At 39.1% G+C, this 20,253-nt stretch overlaps 1 protein-coding gene across 5 annotated transcripts in view; it reads right to left on the bottom strand.

The window, feature by feature from the left end:
* Positions 1 to 7,040: 7,040 nt before the first annotated feature.
* Positions 7,041 to 20,253, bottom strand: part of sik2b (salt-inducible kinase 2b) — a 57,543-nt gene continuing 44,330 nt past the window's right edge. For 2 of the 5 annotated variants that reach the window (XM_058079466.2, XM_058079471.2), the window contains 8 exons: positions 19,008 to 19,160; positions 17,603 to 17,761; positions 15,420 to 15,651; positions 15,050 to 15,343; positions 12,949 to 13,106; positions 12,208 to 12,321; positions 10,825 to 10,916; positions 7,041 to 10,732 (listed from right to left, as the gene is read on the bottom strand). In XM_058079466.2, the coding sequence (XP_057935449.2) occupies positions 10,135 to 10,732; positions 10,825 to 10,916; positions 12,208 to 12,321; positions 12,949 to 13,106; positions 15,050 to 15,343; positions 15,420 to 15,651; positions 17,603 to 17,761; positions 19,008 to 19,160 (1,800 nt within the window). In that variant the 3' untranslated portion in view covers positions 7,041 to 10,134. The remainder of the gene's footprint in view (positions 10,733 to 10,824; positions 10,917 to 12,207; positions 12,322 to 12,948; positions 13,107 to 15,049; positions 15,344 to 15,419; positions 15,652 to 17,602; positions 17,762 to 19,007; positions 19,161 to 20,253) is intronic. The other 3 variants (XM_058079467.2, XM_058079469.2, XM_058079470.2) reach the window with 3 other exon arrangements.

Genomic DNA, 20,253 nt, shown 5'->3' with positions numbered 1-20,253 from the left:
ATGTCACACATAAGCAGTCAAATGTAAGGGAAACAGGCTGCATCCACCCTAACGTTTATTTTAGAATTCAAGATCATACAATATCAAGTGTAAATAAGAATATAAACATTATGAAATATAGCTGGATATCACTATAAAAGCAACAGTATACTTGAGAATTATTTATACACATTGAAAATAAAATTACACATTTAGGCAAAAAGCAAAAGGCTTATTTCATGTGACTTAAAAGCAAATGATATAAACTACAAGCTTCTGAAAAATAAATATCAAAATGACAATTTATCATATATACTATATATATATATATGTATGTATATAGAAAAGATGACATCTCTATACATCCAGTATTTGTGTGTAGTAGAAAAGTGACTGGTTACCCTGAGCGGAAAGATGCTGTCATCCACCCCCCCTCCTCCCGTTGCCATGGCAACCATTGATGTCATTACACGATACTTTGACCTGATGTGTGAATGGGCCTCCAATATTGTGTGTGTTTGATTGAGGAACAGACACTCAGTTATCATGTTTAATTTGGTACCGCGGGCATGGGGACATCCAATGACATCCAGTACGAGACCTGTTGGCAAAGCATTCTGACATGAACCAGTGCCAGTCTTGAAGATCCGTACTGTTCTCTGTGCTGTTCTCTGTACTGTTCTCTGTACTGTACTGTGCTATAAGTACATGGTGTATATAGACACAGCTCTCAGCCTGAGGCCAGTTTTGTACACATTATTTCATTTGGCCATATTTCCTTTTCTGACCGGCCACTGGGCGTGTTGTTATATGTATGTATGTATGTATGTATGTATGTATGTATGAGTGTATGTATGTTATTGTATGTATTTTTTTCTGTATGTATTATGTACATACTTGTGTATTGTATGTATGTATGAGTGTATGTATGTGTGTATGTATGAGTGTATGTGTTATTGTATGTATGTATGTACATACTTATGTATTAGTATGTATACGTATGTATGTATATATGTATGAGTGTGTGTATGTATGCATGTATGTATGTTCTATGTATGTATATGTATGTGTATATGTATGAATGAGTTATTGTATGTATGTATGAGTGTGTGTGTATGTGTTATTGTATGTATGTATGTATGTATGAGTGTGTGTATGTGTTATTGTATGTATGTATACTTATGTACGTACGTATGTATGTATGAGTGTGTGTATGTGTTATTGTATGTATGTATACTTATGTACGTACGTATGTATGTATGAGTGTGTGTATGTGTTATTGTATATATGTATGTATACTTACGTATGTATGTATGAGTGTGTGTATGTATTATTGTATGTATGTATGTATACTTACGTATGTATGTATGTATGTATGTATGAGTGTGTGTATGTATTATTGTATGTATGTATGTATACTTACGTATGTATATATGTATGAGTGTGTGTATGTATGTATGTATGTATGGAAGGCTTGAACGACTTCAGTTGTGTGTAATAAAACAAAAATATATGAAAGTCTAATAAAGTCTAATAAATATGTACATACACACAAATACATACACGCACAAAATAACACATTCATACATACATATATACATATACATAAATACATGTGTTATTGTATATATTTATGTGTTATTGTATGTATGTATGTTATTTTATGTATGCATGTATGTATGTTCTATGTATGTAGTATGTACCGGTATGTATGTATATCTATGTGTATATGTATGAATGTGTTATTGTATGTATGTATGTATGTATGAGTGTGTGTATGTGTTATTGTATGTATGTATGTATACTTACATATGTACATATATATGTATGAGTGTGTATGTATGTATGTATGTATGTATGGAAGGCTTGAACTACTTCAGTTGTGTGTAATGAAACTAAAATATATGAAAGTCTAATAAAGTCTAATAAATACGTACATACACACAAATACATACACACTCAAAATAACACATTCATACATACATATATACATATACATAAATACATGTGTTATTGTATATATTTATGTGTTATTGTATGTATGTATGTATGTATGTATGTATGTATGTATGTATGTATGTATGTATGTATGTATGTATGTATGTATGTATGTATGTATGTATGTATGTATGTATGTATGTATGTATGTATGTATGTATGTATGTACTATGTGTAGCCACGACACTAATGAGGAGCAGTCCTATGACTTGGTCAGCTGACGTGAGGTCCCCTCCTGATTGGCTGTCTGTGCTGGAAGGAAGCAGTAAAGGACCAGCAGGTGTAGGCAATCAGTGGCTCCTGCTGTGGCTGGTCAACAAGTGGCACGCTCACAACCCTTTTTTTTATTTTTAAATCAAACCTAAAGAAAAGAACTTTACGGTAAGCTTTTCCCTTTCACCGCCCACGTCTGTGTCCGCTCCATGCGTATGTATAGACGTACGTATGTCTCAACTGCTAAACGTATTGCCAGCCAGTAAAGTGGGATGAATGGCACATGAGTGAACTGTTACTGAGATGATGAAGTGGAAATTGACTACGGCCATCTTGAATTGGAATTTAGTTGTTTAGAATGTTTACGATGCCTGTTTCTGGCCTGTACAGGTCAGGGTTTTTTCATAGACACCTTTGGTTCTGCACCAAGCAAGGAAGCCTTCACAAGTGGCAGCGAACGGGTAGGACTGTCTTTCCTTTTGACTCTGTGGATAGTGGACTGGATAGTGGACTAAAGGATGGAGGACCGTTCCTCCACAGTGGAGTTCCTCAATCCACCGTTACCTCAGAGACTCATCAACCTGTTATACCAGATACTTGACCAAGATTGCTGTGATCCTCTGTTTTGTGAAAATGTGTGTATGTATGTATACTTACGTATGTATATATGTATGAGTGTGTATGTATGTATGTAAGGCTTGAACTTCTTCAGTTGTGTGTAATGAATCTAAAATATATGAAAGTCTAATGTTAAAGTCTAATAAATACATACACACATAAAATAACACATTCATACATATATACATAAATACATGTGTTATTGTATATATGTATGTAAGGCTTGAACTACTTCAATTGTGTGTAATAATCTAAAATATATGAAAGTCTAATGTTAAAGTGTAATACATACATACACACACACATAAATAAATACACACATAAAATAACACATTCATACATATATACATATACGTACATAAATACATGTGCTACTGTATTGTGTGTGTGTGTGTATATGTATGTAGTATGTATGTATGTCTGTTAGGCTTGAACTACTTCATTTGTGTGTAATGAATATAAAACATATGAAAGTCTAATGTTAAAGTCTAATACATACATACACACAAACACATACACACAAACTAACACATTCATACATAAATACATATTCATAAATACATGTTACTGTATATATTTATGTGCTTATGGATGTATATGAATGTGTTATTGAATGTATGTGTATGTATGAGTGTGTATGTGTTATTGTATGTATGTATACTTGCGTGTGTATATATATATATATATATATATATATATATGAGTGTGCGTGTGTATGGTTGTATATACTTATGTATGTATGGTTGTATGTATGTATGTACATATGTATGGTTGTATGGTTGTACATACTTATGTGTATGTATGTATGTATGTATGTATATATGTATGTACGTGTATATACATGTATGTATGTATATACATGTATGTATGTATATACGTGTATGTGTGTATGTGTGTATACTTATGTATGTATTTTCCTTCTGTATGTATGCACATATGGATGACTGTGTATTTGTATTGTGTGTATATATGTATGTGTGTGTGTATGTATTTGTTTCTGTATGTATATTTATAAATGCGTTATTGAATGTATGTATGTATGTATGAGTGTGCGTATGGTATTGTATGTATAACTGTATTTATGTATGTATACTTATGTATGTACGTATGTATGTATGTACGTATGTATGTATGTACATACTCGTGTATGTATGTATGAGTGTGTGGATGTTATTGTATGTATAAGTGTATGTATGTATGTATACTTACGTATGTATATATATATATGTATGTATGTATGTACTCATATGTATGTATGTATGTACGTACTCATGTATGTGTGTATGTATGTATGAGTGTGTGGATGTTTTATGAATATATAGTATATATAGTATAGTATATATTTATGTATGTATGTATGTACATACTTGTGTATGTGTGTATGTAGGTATGTATGAGTGTGTGGATGTTATTATATTTATGAATGTATGTACATACTTGTGTATGTGTGTATGTAGGTATGTCTGAGTGTGTGGATGTTATTGCATGTATGAGTGTGTGTTTGTATGTATGTATACTTACGTATGTATATATGTATGAGTGTGTGTATGTTATTGTATCTATGTATGTACATACTTATGTATGTGTGTATGTATGTATGAGTGTGTGGATGTTATTGTATGTATGAGTGTGTGTATGTATGTATGAGTGTATGTGTGTATGTGGACATACTTGTACATACTTATGTATGTATGTATGTATGTATGTATGTATGTATGTACATACTTATGTATGTATGTATGTATGTATGTACATACTTATGTATGTATGTATGTATGTATGTATGTACATACTTATGTATGTATGTATGTATGTACATACTTACGTATGTATGAGTGTGTATGTATGTAAGGCTTGATCTAGTTCAGTTGTGGTTAATGAATCTAAAATATATGAAAGTCTAATGTTAAAGTCTAATACATACATACGCATATAAATACATACACACATAAAATAACACATTCATGCATATATACATATACATAAATACATGTGTTATTGTATATGTGTATGTGTTATTGTATGTATGTATGTATATATGTATACTTATGTATGTATTTTCCTTCTGTATGTATGCACATATGTATGACTGTGTATTTGTATTGTGTATATATGTATGTGTGTGTGTATGTATTTGTTTCTGTATGTATATTTATAAATGCGTTATTGAATGTATGTATGTATGTATGAGTGTGCGTATGGTATTGTATGTATAACTGTATTTATGTATGTATATATGTGTATGTGTGTATGTACATACTCGTGTATGTGTGTGTGTATGTACATACTCGTGTGTGTGTATGTACATACTCGTGTGTGTGTATGTACATACTCATGTGTGTATGTGTGTATGTACATACTCGTGTATGTGTGTATGTACATACTCATGTGTGTATGTGTGTATGTACATACTCATGTGTGTGTGTATGTATGTATGTACACACTCATGTATGTATGTATGTATGTACATACTCATGTATGTGTGTATGTATGTGTGTATGCATGTGTGTGTATGTATGTGTGTATGCATGTGTGTATGCATGTGTGTGTATGTACGTACTTAAGTATGTGTTTATGTATGTACATACTCATGTATGTATGTATGTATGTATGTCTTTATGTATGTACATACTCATGTATGTATGTATGTATGTATGTATGTATGTACATACTCATGTATGTGTGTATGTATGTATGAGTGTATGTATGTCTGTATGTACACACACACTCATGTACGTATGTATGTATGAGTGTATGTATGTATGAGTGTATGTATGTATGTATGTACATACTCATGTATGTGTGTATGAGTGTATGTACATAATCATGTATGTGTGTATGTACATACTCATTTAAGTATGTGTGTATGCATGTGGTGTTGCATGTATATATGTATGTGTATTGTATACATATGTAGTATGTATGGATGCATATATGAGTGTATTTTTTCTGTATATGTGTGAATGTTATTGTATGTATGTAATACATGTATGTATGTCTGTCTGTCTGTCAAGTCAGGTTATATACATATAGCCATTAATCACAATGGAGCCTCAAAGTGCTTAACAAGCAGGCAACAGAAGATGATAGACGACATCCCCTGAGCTGAATCCCCATCCGGGCAAGGAAAAACTCCCAACCCGTTAGGGAAAAAGAAACCTTGAGAAGGAGCCGCAGATGGGGGCCCTCTATCCCCCCTCTAGGATGGCCAGGCTGCAATGGATGTCGAGAGGGCAACAATTAAATATAAACAGGGGGTGGCGTGGCTCAGCTGGTAGAGTGGTCGTCTTCCAACCCGAAGGTTGTGGGTCGATCCTCCGTCCTGCTGTGATCATGTCAAAGTATCGTTGGGCAAGATACTGAACCCCCGGTTGCATCATCAGTATAGGAGGTAAATGTAAACACTGTCAAAGCGCTTTGAGCACCTTGGAGGTGGAAAAGCGCTACACAAGTGAAAGACCATTTACCAAAAGTCACAGCCTAATAAAACAGATGTAGTGCCATCGGGTCAGCCGCGGGTCTTGGGATGATCGCTAGCCAAAACGGGGCCCTCTGCTGTAAGCGCAGATGTTCCAGATGTTGTCCAGTTGAGTCAGAGCAAGTTCCAAACAGCGGCATGGATGCATCAGTGCAATGTTGCAAAGATCAAAAAAATGCTGTCTTTAACATCAGGGGTCTCAAACTCAATTTACCTGGGGGCCACTGGAGCTAGGGTCTGGGCAAGGCTGGGCCGCATCAGGTTTTCAAAAAAAAAACAAAAACGCATTTATTAAAAACAGAAAAATAGACAAACTTTTTCAGTGCTTTGGTTCAAATTTTCTACAATAAAAGCTCTGATAAAACATTCCACTGTTCTCAAATATCTTAATTTTTATTTTTCTACACAAAATAAGATGAAAAATAAATAAATAAAGAATAAAGAAAATCAATCAATCAGTAATAAATAAATATAATAATAATAAAAAGTTAAGAAACCACATATAATTGGTGGGTAGACAAATGATTTTTTTCAGATTAAAATGAACAAAGCATTATTAGAGCCCTGTGGACATGACAAAACACGACTATAGTCACATTTATACTCTTTTTATTTACAACATATTGCGCAACTGCAGGGTCTTGAGACACATGCTAACTCGCAAACTAGAGAGCTCGCGACCTCAACGGTAGCCTTCAAGTTATTTCCTTTCAACTTAAATAGCCAAAAACTTACCACTTCCACACGGATAGGGAGGATAACTATTAACAGTTATTTAACCTTTAACATGAACATGAATCAAACGTAATAATTTTTTCTGGGTACATGATACCATACAGCATCCATATCAAACTTGCGCGGGCCGCACTAACATTAAACTTTCATATCAAGGCGGGGGCCGTGTGTTTGAGACCCCTGCTGTAAGGCAACCTTAGCGTCGTGTAACGTAGACAAACGACAGAAAGCAGCAGCAGTTTGTTCAATAAATCTTTTAATCTCAACAGCAAGTTAGCTTATGTGTGGTCGACAACAATGAGGGGAAATATAAAAGTCCATTTGTTGTTGTGTTGTTGGGGGTGGGGGGGGGGGTATATTGGGGGTGAAATGTGATAAGTACTAGGAAACACATCGTCCTCCTGTACTACTACTACTATGACTACTATGACTACTAGTTTCAGTCCTCACCAAGAGACAAATATTGCTAGGATACGTTTGCCACGTGCAGACACGGAGCCGTAAAGAAAGTGAAAGTGAAAGAAATGCGGTGGTGGCTCGTACTTGGTAAACGTCTGAGGTTTTCTGTACCTTTTGTATAAAAAAAACTAAACACGGCTCTATTCGCTTTGGAGGGGTGGGGTGGGGTGGGGGGGCAAAGTCAAAGGCACACTCAACTGTGGTAGGTTCTTTCACCTGTCGCTACATTTAGCCTCCCTGTTGGCGAAGATCTCCATGGACCAGCTTGACAGAGTGGATTGTTGTCACTTTTCTACAGCCGGAAAATGCCAGTACAAGAGTACACAAATACCGTGATGTCCGAATATTACAAGATGGAAGTTGAGATTTAAGACGAAAAAGAAGTCAGACTTTTAGGACTTCTTTAAAAAGTCCCAATTTCGAATAAGAAATAAAATATGGTCAGAATTTGGTGAAGCAAAAGTTGTCATTTCCTCACAAAACGGCTACTTTTTCCTTGCGGTGTGAGGAAAAAAAGCTTTGATTTTACGATAAAAAGCTTTTCGTTTACAGGAAAAGTTAATGGGAAAAGTCCCAATATTCCATGTTACAAGGAAAAGTCTTCATTGTACACTAAAAATGAACGTTTTGACAACTTTTAGTTAAAATAATACATTGTTTTGTGAAAATGACAACATTATTCATGTCAAATTATTACTTTTTCCCCTTTGTACAATCTTCTTGTAACCTTTACAACTTTATTCTGCTAAAATAATGACTTTGATGTTCGCCAGAAAAACAAGATCGGATTTAAAAAAAATAAAAAAAACTTCATATTATTGCTAACTTTCATGAAATTATTGGTTTAAAATTGCGACTTTAATCGCTATGTAACATAAGGACGTGATAAAAAGTCATAATAAACAAGGCGCATAATTCAAACAAGGTTAAAAAGTCATAATTTAACAAGAATTTAGTTGAAAACAAAATAAAAAAAATTCTATGGGGCCAGAAAAATTACAATAAAAATATTTTAAATTATAAAAAAAGAATCTAAATTATAACTTTTTTGTGTAACTTATGATTACAACATTATTCCTCTAAAACTTTTCCTCCTGAAGTTACACATGCGGCTCCTCTGGCTCCCCCTGGTGGACAGAGTCAGCTGACCCAATCCGCTTTGAATGAAATGCATGATGGGAAGAAATAAACATAGCTGTGTGTTTATTTTAAACCAGTACTCGGTACTTGTATTGTATATTTCTTATGTAGCTTTTGAGTGTTAACTTGCTGTGTGATGATTTTAGCGTTCTTTATAAGACGACGAAATCTGACTTAACAATCGCACGTCGTGGAACAAAAGCATGCTGGGATACGATGGGACAGGAAGTACCGCCGAGCCACTCTGAGGTCTGTTGTTAAAGGATGCATTATTGTGACGTATATGTGTTATTACTCTTTTGAACGCATATTGTTGCTGAGAAGCCGAACTGTTTACTTAAGTGGCTTTGCCAACTGAAACCAGGAAGGGGGGGGGGTGCAAACAAAATAAGTACATTTTACAAGAATGTAGTTGTAAAAAGGCAATATTTAAAAAAAAAAAAAAATTACAAATATTTTATATGTGACTATGACTAAAATTAGGACTTTTTCCTTAACGGGTATTTTTATAGTACATATAATTTTTTCCACATGGCGTAATACTCCTTGGCAAATGTGTATTTTCTATTTTCCGTGAATGAAAAACTGTCTTGGATGCGACCTTGAAGTGTTGACTTGCTGCTACAGTTGGTGCCCCCCCCACCCGCCCCGCCCCCCACTTCTTGGACAAAGTCCCGTTCCCGGCGGAGTAGCAAGTCACGTGACCTTGGCCAGCCTGCAGGGAAGATACTTCAAAACGGGGACTCCTTGCAGGAAAGGAAAGATCTTTGACCTTGGCCGTCGCAAGGTCACGTCATTCCTTTACATTCATTCGGGAAAAAAGCCTGTGTGGTCTTCAGTCACGGATGTTGACACTCGGCTGGTCATGTGACGTTATTTCCGACGTGTGCAAACCAAAACCACGCACTCCAGCTCCGGAGCCAATCATCCGAGCGCTCCATGGCGCTCCATGGCGGTCCTTGGCGCACCATGGCGCTCCTTGAGGATTAATATTGCTTCAGTATTGCCACGTAAAAGTAGGACCCCGTTTATCCCGGGACACAAATCAAGCGCTCCTTGAATCAAGCAGCTGCACGACGCGTTCAGTAGTGTACCACTCGGTTCAGTAGTTAGAACAGTTGCTTCCTGCCAAATACTGTGCACGTGTTGTTTGGATCCTTAGCGGTTAGCGTTGTCGGTGGACGCTTGGATTTGCGCTGGCGTGATAAACGAGGGACGCGTTCTCCTCGTCTCGATGTTGAAGGGGTTTTATTTCCGATGCCAGCCTTTTTGTGCTTTTGCTTTGCCGGTCCGTCCCAAAAGAGTCCGCTTCCAAAACTGCGGAACCCGTCGCCGTCGTCACGGAGACAGGCGCTCGCTCCCCCGCCCTTGCTCCGTGGAGGGTGATAAAGGAGGTAAGCTAAGAAAGGGAAGTTTGGGTTTCCGAGGTTCTTGGGAATTCTATTCGTCTTACGAGAATCGAGACCGCGCCCTCCCCGCTCTCGACGCCGCTTCCTTCTTCCGGCTCGGAGGCCTCAGTTGACCAACACAAAGCCGTGCTGCGAGTCCACCGTCTCCATCATCTCGCCGTCCAGGAGCGGGTTCTGCAGCTCCGATAGAACCAATCCCTCCCGCTGGGTGCGCTCGGCGTCCGACGCACCGGACCCCGCTTCCCTCGCTGCGGATGCAGGGATCAGCCCAAGGTCCAAGGGGTACTCATACTGGGCGCCAGGGGGCGGGGCTTCAACGGAGAGGCCCGAGACCCGTTGCTCTACAGGGTAGCAGTACCCATCGTGAGGCTGCTGGTGGTGGAGGTGCTGAAGCTGGGCGCCAGGGGGCTGGTGCTGGGTGTAGTGGTGGTGGCTCATGTAGGGGTCGAAAACCGAACCCTCGCTCGGCTCCATGAGGGGGGTCAGGCAGTGCGGGTACGCCGAGGAGGCTTGTTGGCCGCCCGGTTGCTGAGGTTGAGTTTGGGCCGCCATTGCGGGAACCTGGGCGGGGTTCTGGGAGGCCGCCGGGTCCAAAGCGGGGCCACCTGCCGGGTAGGATCCTTCGGCAATCTGCATCTGGTTGAAGTAGACCTGCAGACCCAGACCCTGGGACTGCTGCAGGTACATCCTCTTCTGGTTGAGTCTGTGAGGAGGACAGTTAGGTCCAGTTAGCATGCCACCCAGATGGAAACTAAGACCAATTGCAAGATAACGCCCCATCAAAGAGGACTTTACCTGTGTTCTTGCAGTTGCTGCTCCAGACTTCGTGGAGAGTCCTTGCAGAACATTTGGCAGCTTGCTGGACTGTTGGCCAAAACGCTCGTCTGCTGGATGGAAAAACATCACAAGTTAGGACTGCATTTCCATTAAAGCTCCATTTGTCCACCATTGTTGCTAAACGCGAGGTACCGCTACAGTGTGGAAGTGGTTTGGTTTGGATGTACTTCAAACATGTGAAGTAGCCAAGCGCCTCGACCATACGGGATATTGGCCTCATGGTCCACTACATAAACAACGACTGGACTTTGGAGTCCTCCTGTCTCCCCACAACGTCTTATTCCCGCAGGAAGACACGGGTGAAAACATGGCCACTGAGTTGATGGAGTTTCTTCAGGATTGGGACAAGAACGTGTCTAACGACTGACACTAAATCCCATCTAGGGAAAGCAGCTGTCCTGAACAACTGGAATATACTGGCTTGACTTGGACACTTGGACGCTTCCTTCAGACACTTGCTTTGGAGACTTGGGACACTTGCTTAGGACAATTGCTTTGGACACTTGGACACTTGCTTCGGACACTTGCTTCGGACACATGGACACTTGGATACCTCCTTTGGACACTTGACACTTGCTTCGGACACTTGGACACTTGCTTTGGACACTTGCTTTGGACACTTGCTTTGGACACTTGGACACTTGCTTTCGGACACTTGGACACTTGCTTTCGGACACTTGGACACTTGCTTTCGGACACTTGGACACTTGCTTTCGGACACTTGGACACTTGCTTTCGGACACTTGGACACTTCCTTTCGGACACTTGGATACTTGCTCGGACACTTGCTTTGGACACTTGCTTTTGGACACTTGCTTTTGGACACTTGGACACTTGGACAGTTCCTTCGGACACTTCCTTCGGACACTTGGACACTTCCTTCGGACACTTCCTTCGGACACTTGGACACTTCCTTTGGACACTTCCTTCGGACACTTGGACACTTCCTTTGGACACTTGGACACTTCCTTTGGACACTTCCTTCGGACACTTGGACACTTCCTTCGGACACTTGGACACTTCCTTCGGACACTTCCTTCGGACACTTGGACACTTCCTTCGGACACTTGCCTTGGAGCCTTGGACACTTACTTTGGACACTTCCTTTGGACACTTGGACACTTGCTTTTGGACACTTGCTTTCAGACACTTGGACACTTCCTTTGGACACTTGGACACTTGCTTTGGACACTTGGACATTTGCTTTGGACACTTGGATACTTGCTTTGGACACTTGGATACTACTGAATACTTAAATTTACAGAGTCACAGAGTTGTCCAAAAAGCCTAGTGAAGACGAATGATTCCAGGGAATGAAATTAGCGTTACCAACTTGCGTACCTGCAGATGATGGCTGAGGAAGTGCGTCTCCAAACTCTGCCTGCGTGACAGGAGGGGGGTCTGCGGCCCCCCTTGGTATAAAGCGGGGCCCTCCTGTTGCTTGGACGCCTCACCCTTCCAACACAAACACGGGATGTGAGAAGGCGGCAGGTCTACGTCTACGGGTCAATAAAGCCGCGGCCTGGATGGGGGCGCTTCATCGCGTGAGCTAAGTGGATTAGCCACACCGAGCGCTGCCAAAACGCTTTTGTGTCGAGCGATGAGCCAGATGCCTTTGGCTAAATGGTACGGTCCACAGGGATTACACATGAGTTCAATAGAATGAGAGCATATTAAAAGGATGCCTTATTGCATTATGAAATATTGCATTATGAAAGATGGGAACAAGCCGATATTGTCAGCTTTGGTTATTAATTGTGATATTTTTGGTGTGTTTGCATTGACTGGAAAGCCTGTGACTGGTCTCATACGGTTTGTATCATTTGGCGCTTGTGATTGGATCTTATTGAACGGCTAAGTGTGGCCGACTTCAACAATGGCCGCATTCACTTTGGCCACGGCTCCAGCGGGCCCCAAGGGGACGAGACACAGTAAACAAGCCGCAGTTGGCTGGCTCTCCAGGGGTTACACAACAGACAGGGTGCCTGGTTTTTTTTTTCGTTTTTTTTTTTACATTTCGGGACAAAACAGAAATGCGGCTATCAAGGGACGATTCGGGGGAGGCGTGCATTTGTGACTGACCTCCAGGAGGTTGTGCAAGTGATGTTGGGGTCCCGGCGGGCCCATGGCGGCCCCTTCCCCGGAGCCCATCTGCTCCACCAGCATTTGGACTTTGTTCAGCTCCAGGATGCCTTTGGTCCGTGCCAAGTTCTGGAGGTGCTGTCGAAAGGCGACCAAACCTGTGCAAAATATGACGAATATCAAATGTAATCAGGCTATTTTTTACAACTGTGATGGGATGTACGTCAGCGTGCCGCTGCGAGGGTGTCGGCGTGTGCGCTTGGATTTATCGCGTATTTGCGTGTGTGTGTGTGATAGGACCCATCCAGTGGTGACGAGCTGTGCCTGTGAACGATAGGACCTGACTCACTGTGGTGGTGGGAGTTATTTTTCTAACCCGAGTCAGCGGTCTGACGCAAAAGAATCCGCCGCGTCAACATCAACGCCCCCCCCCCTCCCAAAGAGGATTAAAATGAATGAAATAAATAAAATAAATGCAAACAGCAAGTGGGAGCACACAGTCCAGGCTGTAGGTGAAGAGGCATGGAAACAAAGTGTTATCAAGACGTAATTACAGTTCCTATTTGCCAGGGGATTTAGTAGAACGTATTTAGTATGTATCTTTTATACATTTTAAGAAATTTTAAGAAATCTTCCATAAGTGGGTCAAAAATGACCCGGTCAAGTTGTTTTCTTGAAATATCTTCATCATTAAATTTTTTTTTATCATTTCATATTCCAGGTATTCCTCAAAAAACATGTTTTTGATATCATGCTGTTCAGATTTTTAACTTAACTTTTATACATTTTAAGAAATTTTAAGAAATCTTCCACAAGTGGGTCAAAAATGACCCCGTCAGGTTGTTTTCTTGAAATATCTTTGTAATGAAATTTTTTTTTATCATTTCGTATTCTAGGTATTCCTCAAAAAACATGTTTTTGATATCATGCCGTTCACATTCTTAACTTACCTTTTATACATTTTAAGAAATTTTAAGAAATCTTCCATAAGTGGGTCAAAAATGACCCGGTCAGGTTGTTTTCTTGAAATATCATCGTAATGAATTTTTTTTTTTTTATCATTTCATATTCCTGGTATTCCTCAAAAAACATGTTTTTGATATCATGCTGTTCAGATTTTTAACTTAACTTTTATACATTTTAAGAAATTTTAAGAAATCTTCCATAAGTGGGTCAAAAATGACCTGGTCAGGTTGCTTTCTTGAAATATTTTTGTAATGAAAAAAATGCATTATTTCATATTCCAGGTATTCCTCAAAAAACATGTTTTTGATATCATGCCATTCACATTTTTAACTTAACTTTTATACATTTTAAGAAATTTTAAGAACTCTTCATAAGTGGGTCAAAAATGACCCAGTCAGGTTGTTTTCTTGAAATATCTTCATAATGAAAATTTTCATCATTTCATATTCCAGGTATTCCTCAAAAAACACATTTTTGATATCATGCCATTCACATTTTTAACTTAACTTTTATACATTTTAAGAAAACTTCCATAAGTGGGTAAAAAATGACCCGGTCAGGTTGTTTTCTTGAAATATCTTTGTATGAATTTTTTTTATCATTTCATATTCTGGGTATTCCTCAAAAAACATGTTTTTGATATCATGCCATTCACATTTTTAACTTTTATACATTTTAAGAAATTTTAGTTTTTGTGTGACGACCCTAACCTTCCATAAGTGGGTCAAAAATGACCCGGTCAGGTTGTTTTCTTGAAATATCTTCGTAATGAAATGGCAAAATTGTCATAAAAAGGCATTGATTGTAGTATGGGTGATTTTTGATCCACTTATGGAAGAGTGTAGGGTCCAGTCACTCGTGCATCTAAGGGTTAAATAAAATGTTATTTATTGCATGTATGATTATTGTATGGTGCAGAGAGACAAAGATAAAAGTAAAAGTGAGGTTGGTAGAAAAGGGAAGATGGCGGCATATGTGGGCTGAAACCTTGAAATATCTGGCTGTGATTCATGCTGTGAATCAGCGTCATCAGAGGGGATGACGGAGGGGGGGCTTGCGGCGCGTGGAATCGTAACAACAACAAGAAGTGTGTCAAAGATGGTGGAAAGAACCGAAAAAAAAGCGAGTTCCCGACCTTGCGTGAGCGAGGTGTCAGAGGCTCGGCGTCCTTCTCTGAAGCTGATGGGTGAGCGGTTGTGGGTCTCCCTGTGCTGTGAGGTGATGGCGGCCATGGCCAGGTTGGCGGGGCGGGCGCTCAGGAATGACGGCGCGGGGACACGGGAGGCCGCGCTGTTGGCCAGTACCACCTCACCGAGCGATGGGGGATCCTCCAGTAGGCCGAGGTCGCTTTGCATGGAGCCCATGTCGTAGCCCATGTCCGAGTCCACGCTACCCATGGAGGGGTTGTGTCCCAAGGCGAAGAATTTCCCTGGGAGGGGCGTATAAAAGATATTTAAATGAATTATTGGGAACCTGATGTTATACTGCATAAGCTGACGTCCTACCCTGCGTCGACGTCCCCGGCTGGTTGGTGACCTCGGAGAGGGTGTGTCGCCTTTGACCGAAACGAGCCGTCCGATAGGCCAGGAGCAGGTGGGGCGCATCCTCCTCCGCGTCGGGCTCCTCGGTCTCGACGCCCTCGTCAATCGACGTCTCCATCATGTTGCTAGGCGACGAGGCGGAGGACTTACGGAGTACAGTGGGGGGAGGCAGGGGGTCCAGTAGGCAGCCGTTCACCTGAAATAGGAGCAGAATAGTTTGGAACCAGCCTTTATTCTTCTCACTTATACATATATAACTGCAAAAAAGGTCAGTAAGGATAATTCATAATGCCGCCTATATTATGTCATTGGATGGTCATATCACCTCGTACTTTGGTACGGGACAAAAATATTAAAATTAAAATTAAAATTAAAATTAAAATTAAAATTAAAATTAAAATTAAAATTAAAATTAAAATTAAAATTAAAATTAAAATTAAAATTAAAATTAAAATCTGAAATTGTAATTTTTATTTTAAAATTGTGAAATTTTAAATTTGTGAAATTTTTATTTTAAAATTGTGAAATTTTAAATTTGTGAAATTTTAATTTTAATTATAAAATTGTGAAATTTTAATACATTTTAATACATTTTAATACATTTTAATACATTTTAATACATTTTAATACATTTAATTAAAATAAAAACAATTAAAATTAAAATTTTAAATTTAAAAATTGTGAAATTTTAATTTTAATACATTTAATTAAAATAAAAAATAATAAAAACAATTAAAATGAAAAAAATTATAAATAAATAACTTCAATTATATTAGGAAAGCAGGAAGTGAACAAATGTAACAGTTACTGATTGTAAAAGTACCAGATGGAGGAGTAGGATTTAATAAGCTTTTCCGACTAAGCTTCTTCCGACTCCTTTGGAGTGCATGATGTGCTATATATATATATATATATATATATATATATATATATATATATATATATATATATATATATATATATATAACTATATTGACAGTTACTATGGTACCCATTATGTCATTGGATGCTCATATCACCGAGTACTTTGGTAAATGGAAAAACAATTAAAATTAAAAAATTAAGAAATGTATTTTCAAAATGATAAAATATTTTCAAAACAATACAAATATTTATAAAAAAAATAAAAAAATTAATTAAATGAATAAATAAATAACTTCAATTACATTATGAAAGCAGGAAGTGAACAAATGTAACAGTTACTGATTGTAAAAGTACCAGATGAAGGGGTAGGATTTAATAAGCTTTGCTTCTTCCTACTCCTTTTGGACATGTGGAACTGGGAACTGATTATGGGATGCACTCAATTGGAATCTGATGCATGTTCAAATGAAATTAAACCATTACCATTACCATTATCACATCATAATTAGGAGGGACTAAACACAGAATAAGTCAACTAGAGCTAAAAAATAAAATAACGCCATGGGTGGAAGGAGTGAAGGAGAAGGAGGAGGTCTCTCCATCCGTGTGTGTTCGCTCTGCACATTCGGTCACCTCATCATCACAGGACCGCTTACATAACCAAACACCGCCCTGCTCACACACATCACATTTTGTTGGGAGCCAGGAGTGGGGTGGAAAAGACATTTTGGGGCATGATAAGTGACAACTGCATGTGTGTGTGAGTGCGGCCGTGGGGTTCGATAACAGCCCACCAACAGGAAAAGGTCGTTGGTTGGCGCAGATAAATGGGGAAAGAAGTCCGTGAATGTATGAGAGACATGCGCGGGACCGGCAGCTGTCCCGTCTGATGTTAGCGCCGGCTGGGAGCTTACATAAGACGGCCGGTCAGCTGAAGTCTGGCAGGTTGACACGCACACCACGGTCCGCACACACACACACACACACACACACACACACACACACACACACACACACACACACACACACACACACACACACACACACACACACACACACACACACACACACACCTCTGACTCACAGTGAATGAGCTTATCAAAGCAAATCACGGTCAAAGCGCATCAACACAATGTTTGTGGACATTCTTTGGCGGGACCATAACGACTACATAGAATAACTACATTTCCCATAACCTAAGCCGTCATATGAAGTTAGAAGATGAGCATGCAAAGGACGCCAAAGTGTCGCCACCTCGGCCATGCGTCTCTGACTGAACCTACTTTAGGCGTGTTGACGTCCTCAGCCATGAAACTCTGCTCAAGGGCACAGGCAGGCTGCGCAAAAGTGAATCCGTCAGAGGTGGCTTGCGGCACGGCAGGTGAGCGCAGCAGACGGACCCCCTGTGGCAGCAAACCCACCTGGGCCGAACTGCTGGTGGACTGCGGAGAGGGAAGGGGAAGAAAGCGGTCAGCGAGTCTCCTTTAACTCTTGGATGCATAAGTGGGTCAAAAATGACCCGGTCAGGTTGTTTTCTTGAAATATCTTCGTAATTAAATTTTTTAAAATCATTTCATATTCCAGGTATTCCTCAAAAAACATGTTTTTGATATCATACCATTCACTTTTTTAACTTACCTTTTATACATTTTAAGAAATTTTAGTTTTTGTGTTACTACCCCAACCTTCCATAAGTGGGTCAAAAATGACCCGGTCAGGTTGTTTTCTTGAAATATCTTTGTAATGAAAATTTTTATCATTTCATATTCCAGGTATTCCTCAAAAAATATGTTTTTGATATCATGACATTCACATTTTTAACTTACCTTTTATACATTTTAAGAAATCTTACATAAGTGGGTCAAAAATGACCCGGTCAGGTTGTTTTCTTGAAATATCTTCGTAATGAAATTTTTAAAAATCATTTCATATTCCAGGTATTCCTCAAAAAACATGTTTTTGATATCATACCATTCACATTTTTAACTTACCTTTTATACATTTTAAGACATTTTAGTTTTTGTGTTACTACCCCAACCTTCCATAAGTGGGTCAAAAATGACCCGGTCAGGTTGTTTTCTTGAAATATCTTCGTAATGAAAATTTTTTATAATTTCATATTCCAGGTATTCCTCAAAAAACATGTTTTTGATATCATGCCGTTCACATTTTTAAATTAACTTTTATACATTTTAAGAAATTTTAAGAAATCTTCCATAAGTGGGTCAAAATTGACCCGCATGCATTTTCTATGGAATCCAATAGGAACCTTTGATTCTTATGAACTTGGGCTGTCAGGAATAAATTAACTGTAGACCACACAGACTTTATCAGAAGTGTGGTCCTAAATATAATACTAAATATCATACAAGTGATTATTCCTAACCAAAATGGCAAAATTGTCATAAAAAGGCATTGATTCTAGTATGGGTGATTTTTGAGCCACTTATGGAAGAGTGTATGGTCCAGTCACTCGTGCATCGAAGGGTTAAATCATCAAATGGAGGTGCTGTGATTCTACACTTTTAAATGAATGAAGGACAGAAAATAAAGCAAAAGCAAAGATCAAGCAGAGCAGGTGAGCAAAAACAAAGATGAACGGCTCAGCCTGCTGCTCGATGCGAGCGTGAATAACAGCGCTTTGATCATCCATACACGTATTATCACACGCGCAAGCTTTTTGGCTACCTTGGCGACAGTCTGCTCGGCGATGGTGCTGGGTCGTCGCTGACGGGCATCCAGCCGCTGCTCCACCGGGAAGCTGCAGCGGTGGGCCTTCAGACGTTCCACCAGCAAGTAGTAGATGGCAGCAAAGTGGTTGTAGCTTTTGTTCTGCAGGGACTGAGGGACAAGAAATTGAATAGAATAGAAATTGATAAACATTTTGATCATAATGTGAAGGGAATTTGACAATAATTTAAGGCCATGTGGAAGTACCCGTTTGGGGTAGTACTCTCAATACAAAGGGCCGAAAAATGAGCATAATAGTTTTTATTGTATTCTAACCTGTGTTAACCCACTCAAGCATGGTTATTGTGTGTAGCTGCTCTATAGGAGTCCACAACTCAATCACAAAGGGCCGAAAATGAGCACAATAATTTTTGTTGTATTCTAACCTGTGTTAACACACTCAAGCTTGGTTATTGTGTGTAGCTGCTCTATAGGAGTCCACAACTCAATAACAAAGGGCCGAAAAATGAGCATAATTTTTATTGTATTCTAACCTGTGTTAACCCACTCAAGCTTGGTTATTGTGTGTAGCTGCTCTATTGGAGTCCACAACTCAAAACAAAAAAGGCCGAAAAATGAGCATAATTTTTGTTGTATTCTAATCTGTGTTAACACACTCAAGCTTGGTTATTGTGTGTAGCTGCTCTATAGGAGTCCACAACTCAATAACAAAGGGCGGAAAAATGAGCATAATTTTTATTGTATTCTAACCTGTGTTAACCCACTCAAGCTTGGTTATTGTGTGTAGCTGCTCTATTGGAGTCCACAACTCAAAACAAAAAGGGCGGAAAAATGAGCATAATTTTTGTTGTATTCTAATCTGTGTTAACACACTCAAGCTTGGTTATTGTGTGTAGCTGCTCTATAGGAGTCCACAACTCAATAACAAAGGGCCTAAAAATGAGCATAATACTTTTTATTGTATTCTAACCTGTGTTAACCCGCTCAAGCTTGGTTATTGTGTGTAGCTGCTCTATTGGAGTCCACAACTCAAAACAAAAAGGGCGGAAAAATGAGCATAATTTTTGTTGTATTCTAATCTGTGTTAACACACTCAAGCTTGGTTATTGTGTGTAGCTGCTCTATAGGAGTCCACAACTCAATAACAAAGGGCCGAAAAATGAGCATAATACTTTTTATTGTATTCTAACCTGTGTTAACCCGCTCAAGCTTGGTTATTGTGTGTAGCTGCTCTATTGGAGTC

Source organism: Doryrhamphus excisus, linkage group LG8 (assembly GCF_037039965.1).
Source record: "Doryrhamphus excisus strain RoL-2023G ecotype Guam linkage group LG8, RoL_Dexc_Guam_v1.1, whole genome shotgun sequence".
Classification (NCBI taxonomy): Eukaryota; Metazoa; Chordata; class Actinopteri; order Syngnathiformes; family Syngnathidae; genus Doryrhamphus; species Doryrhamphus excisus.
This window is presented reverse-complemented; position numbering and strand designations above follow the sequence as displayed.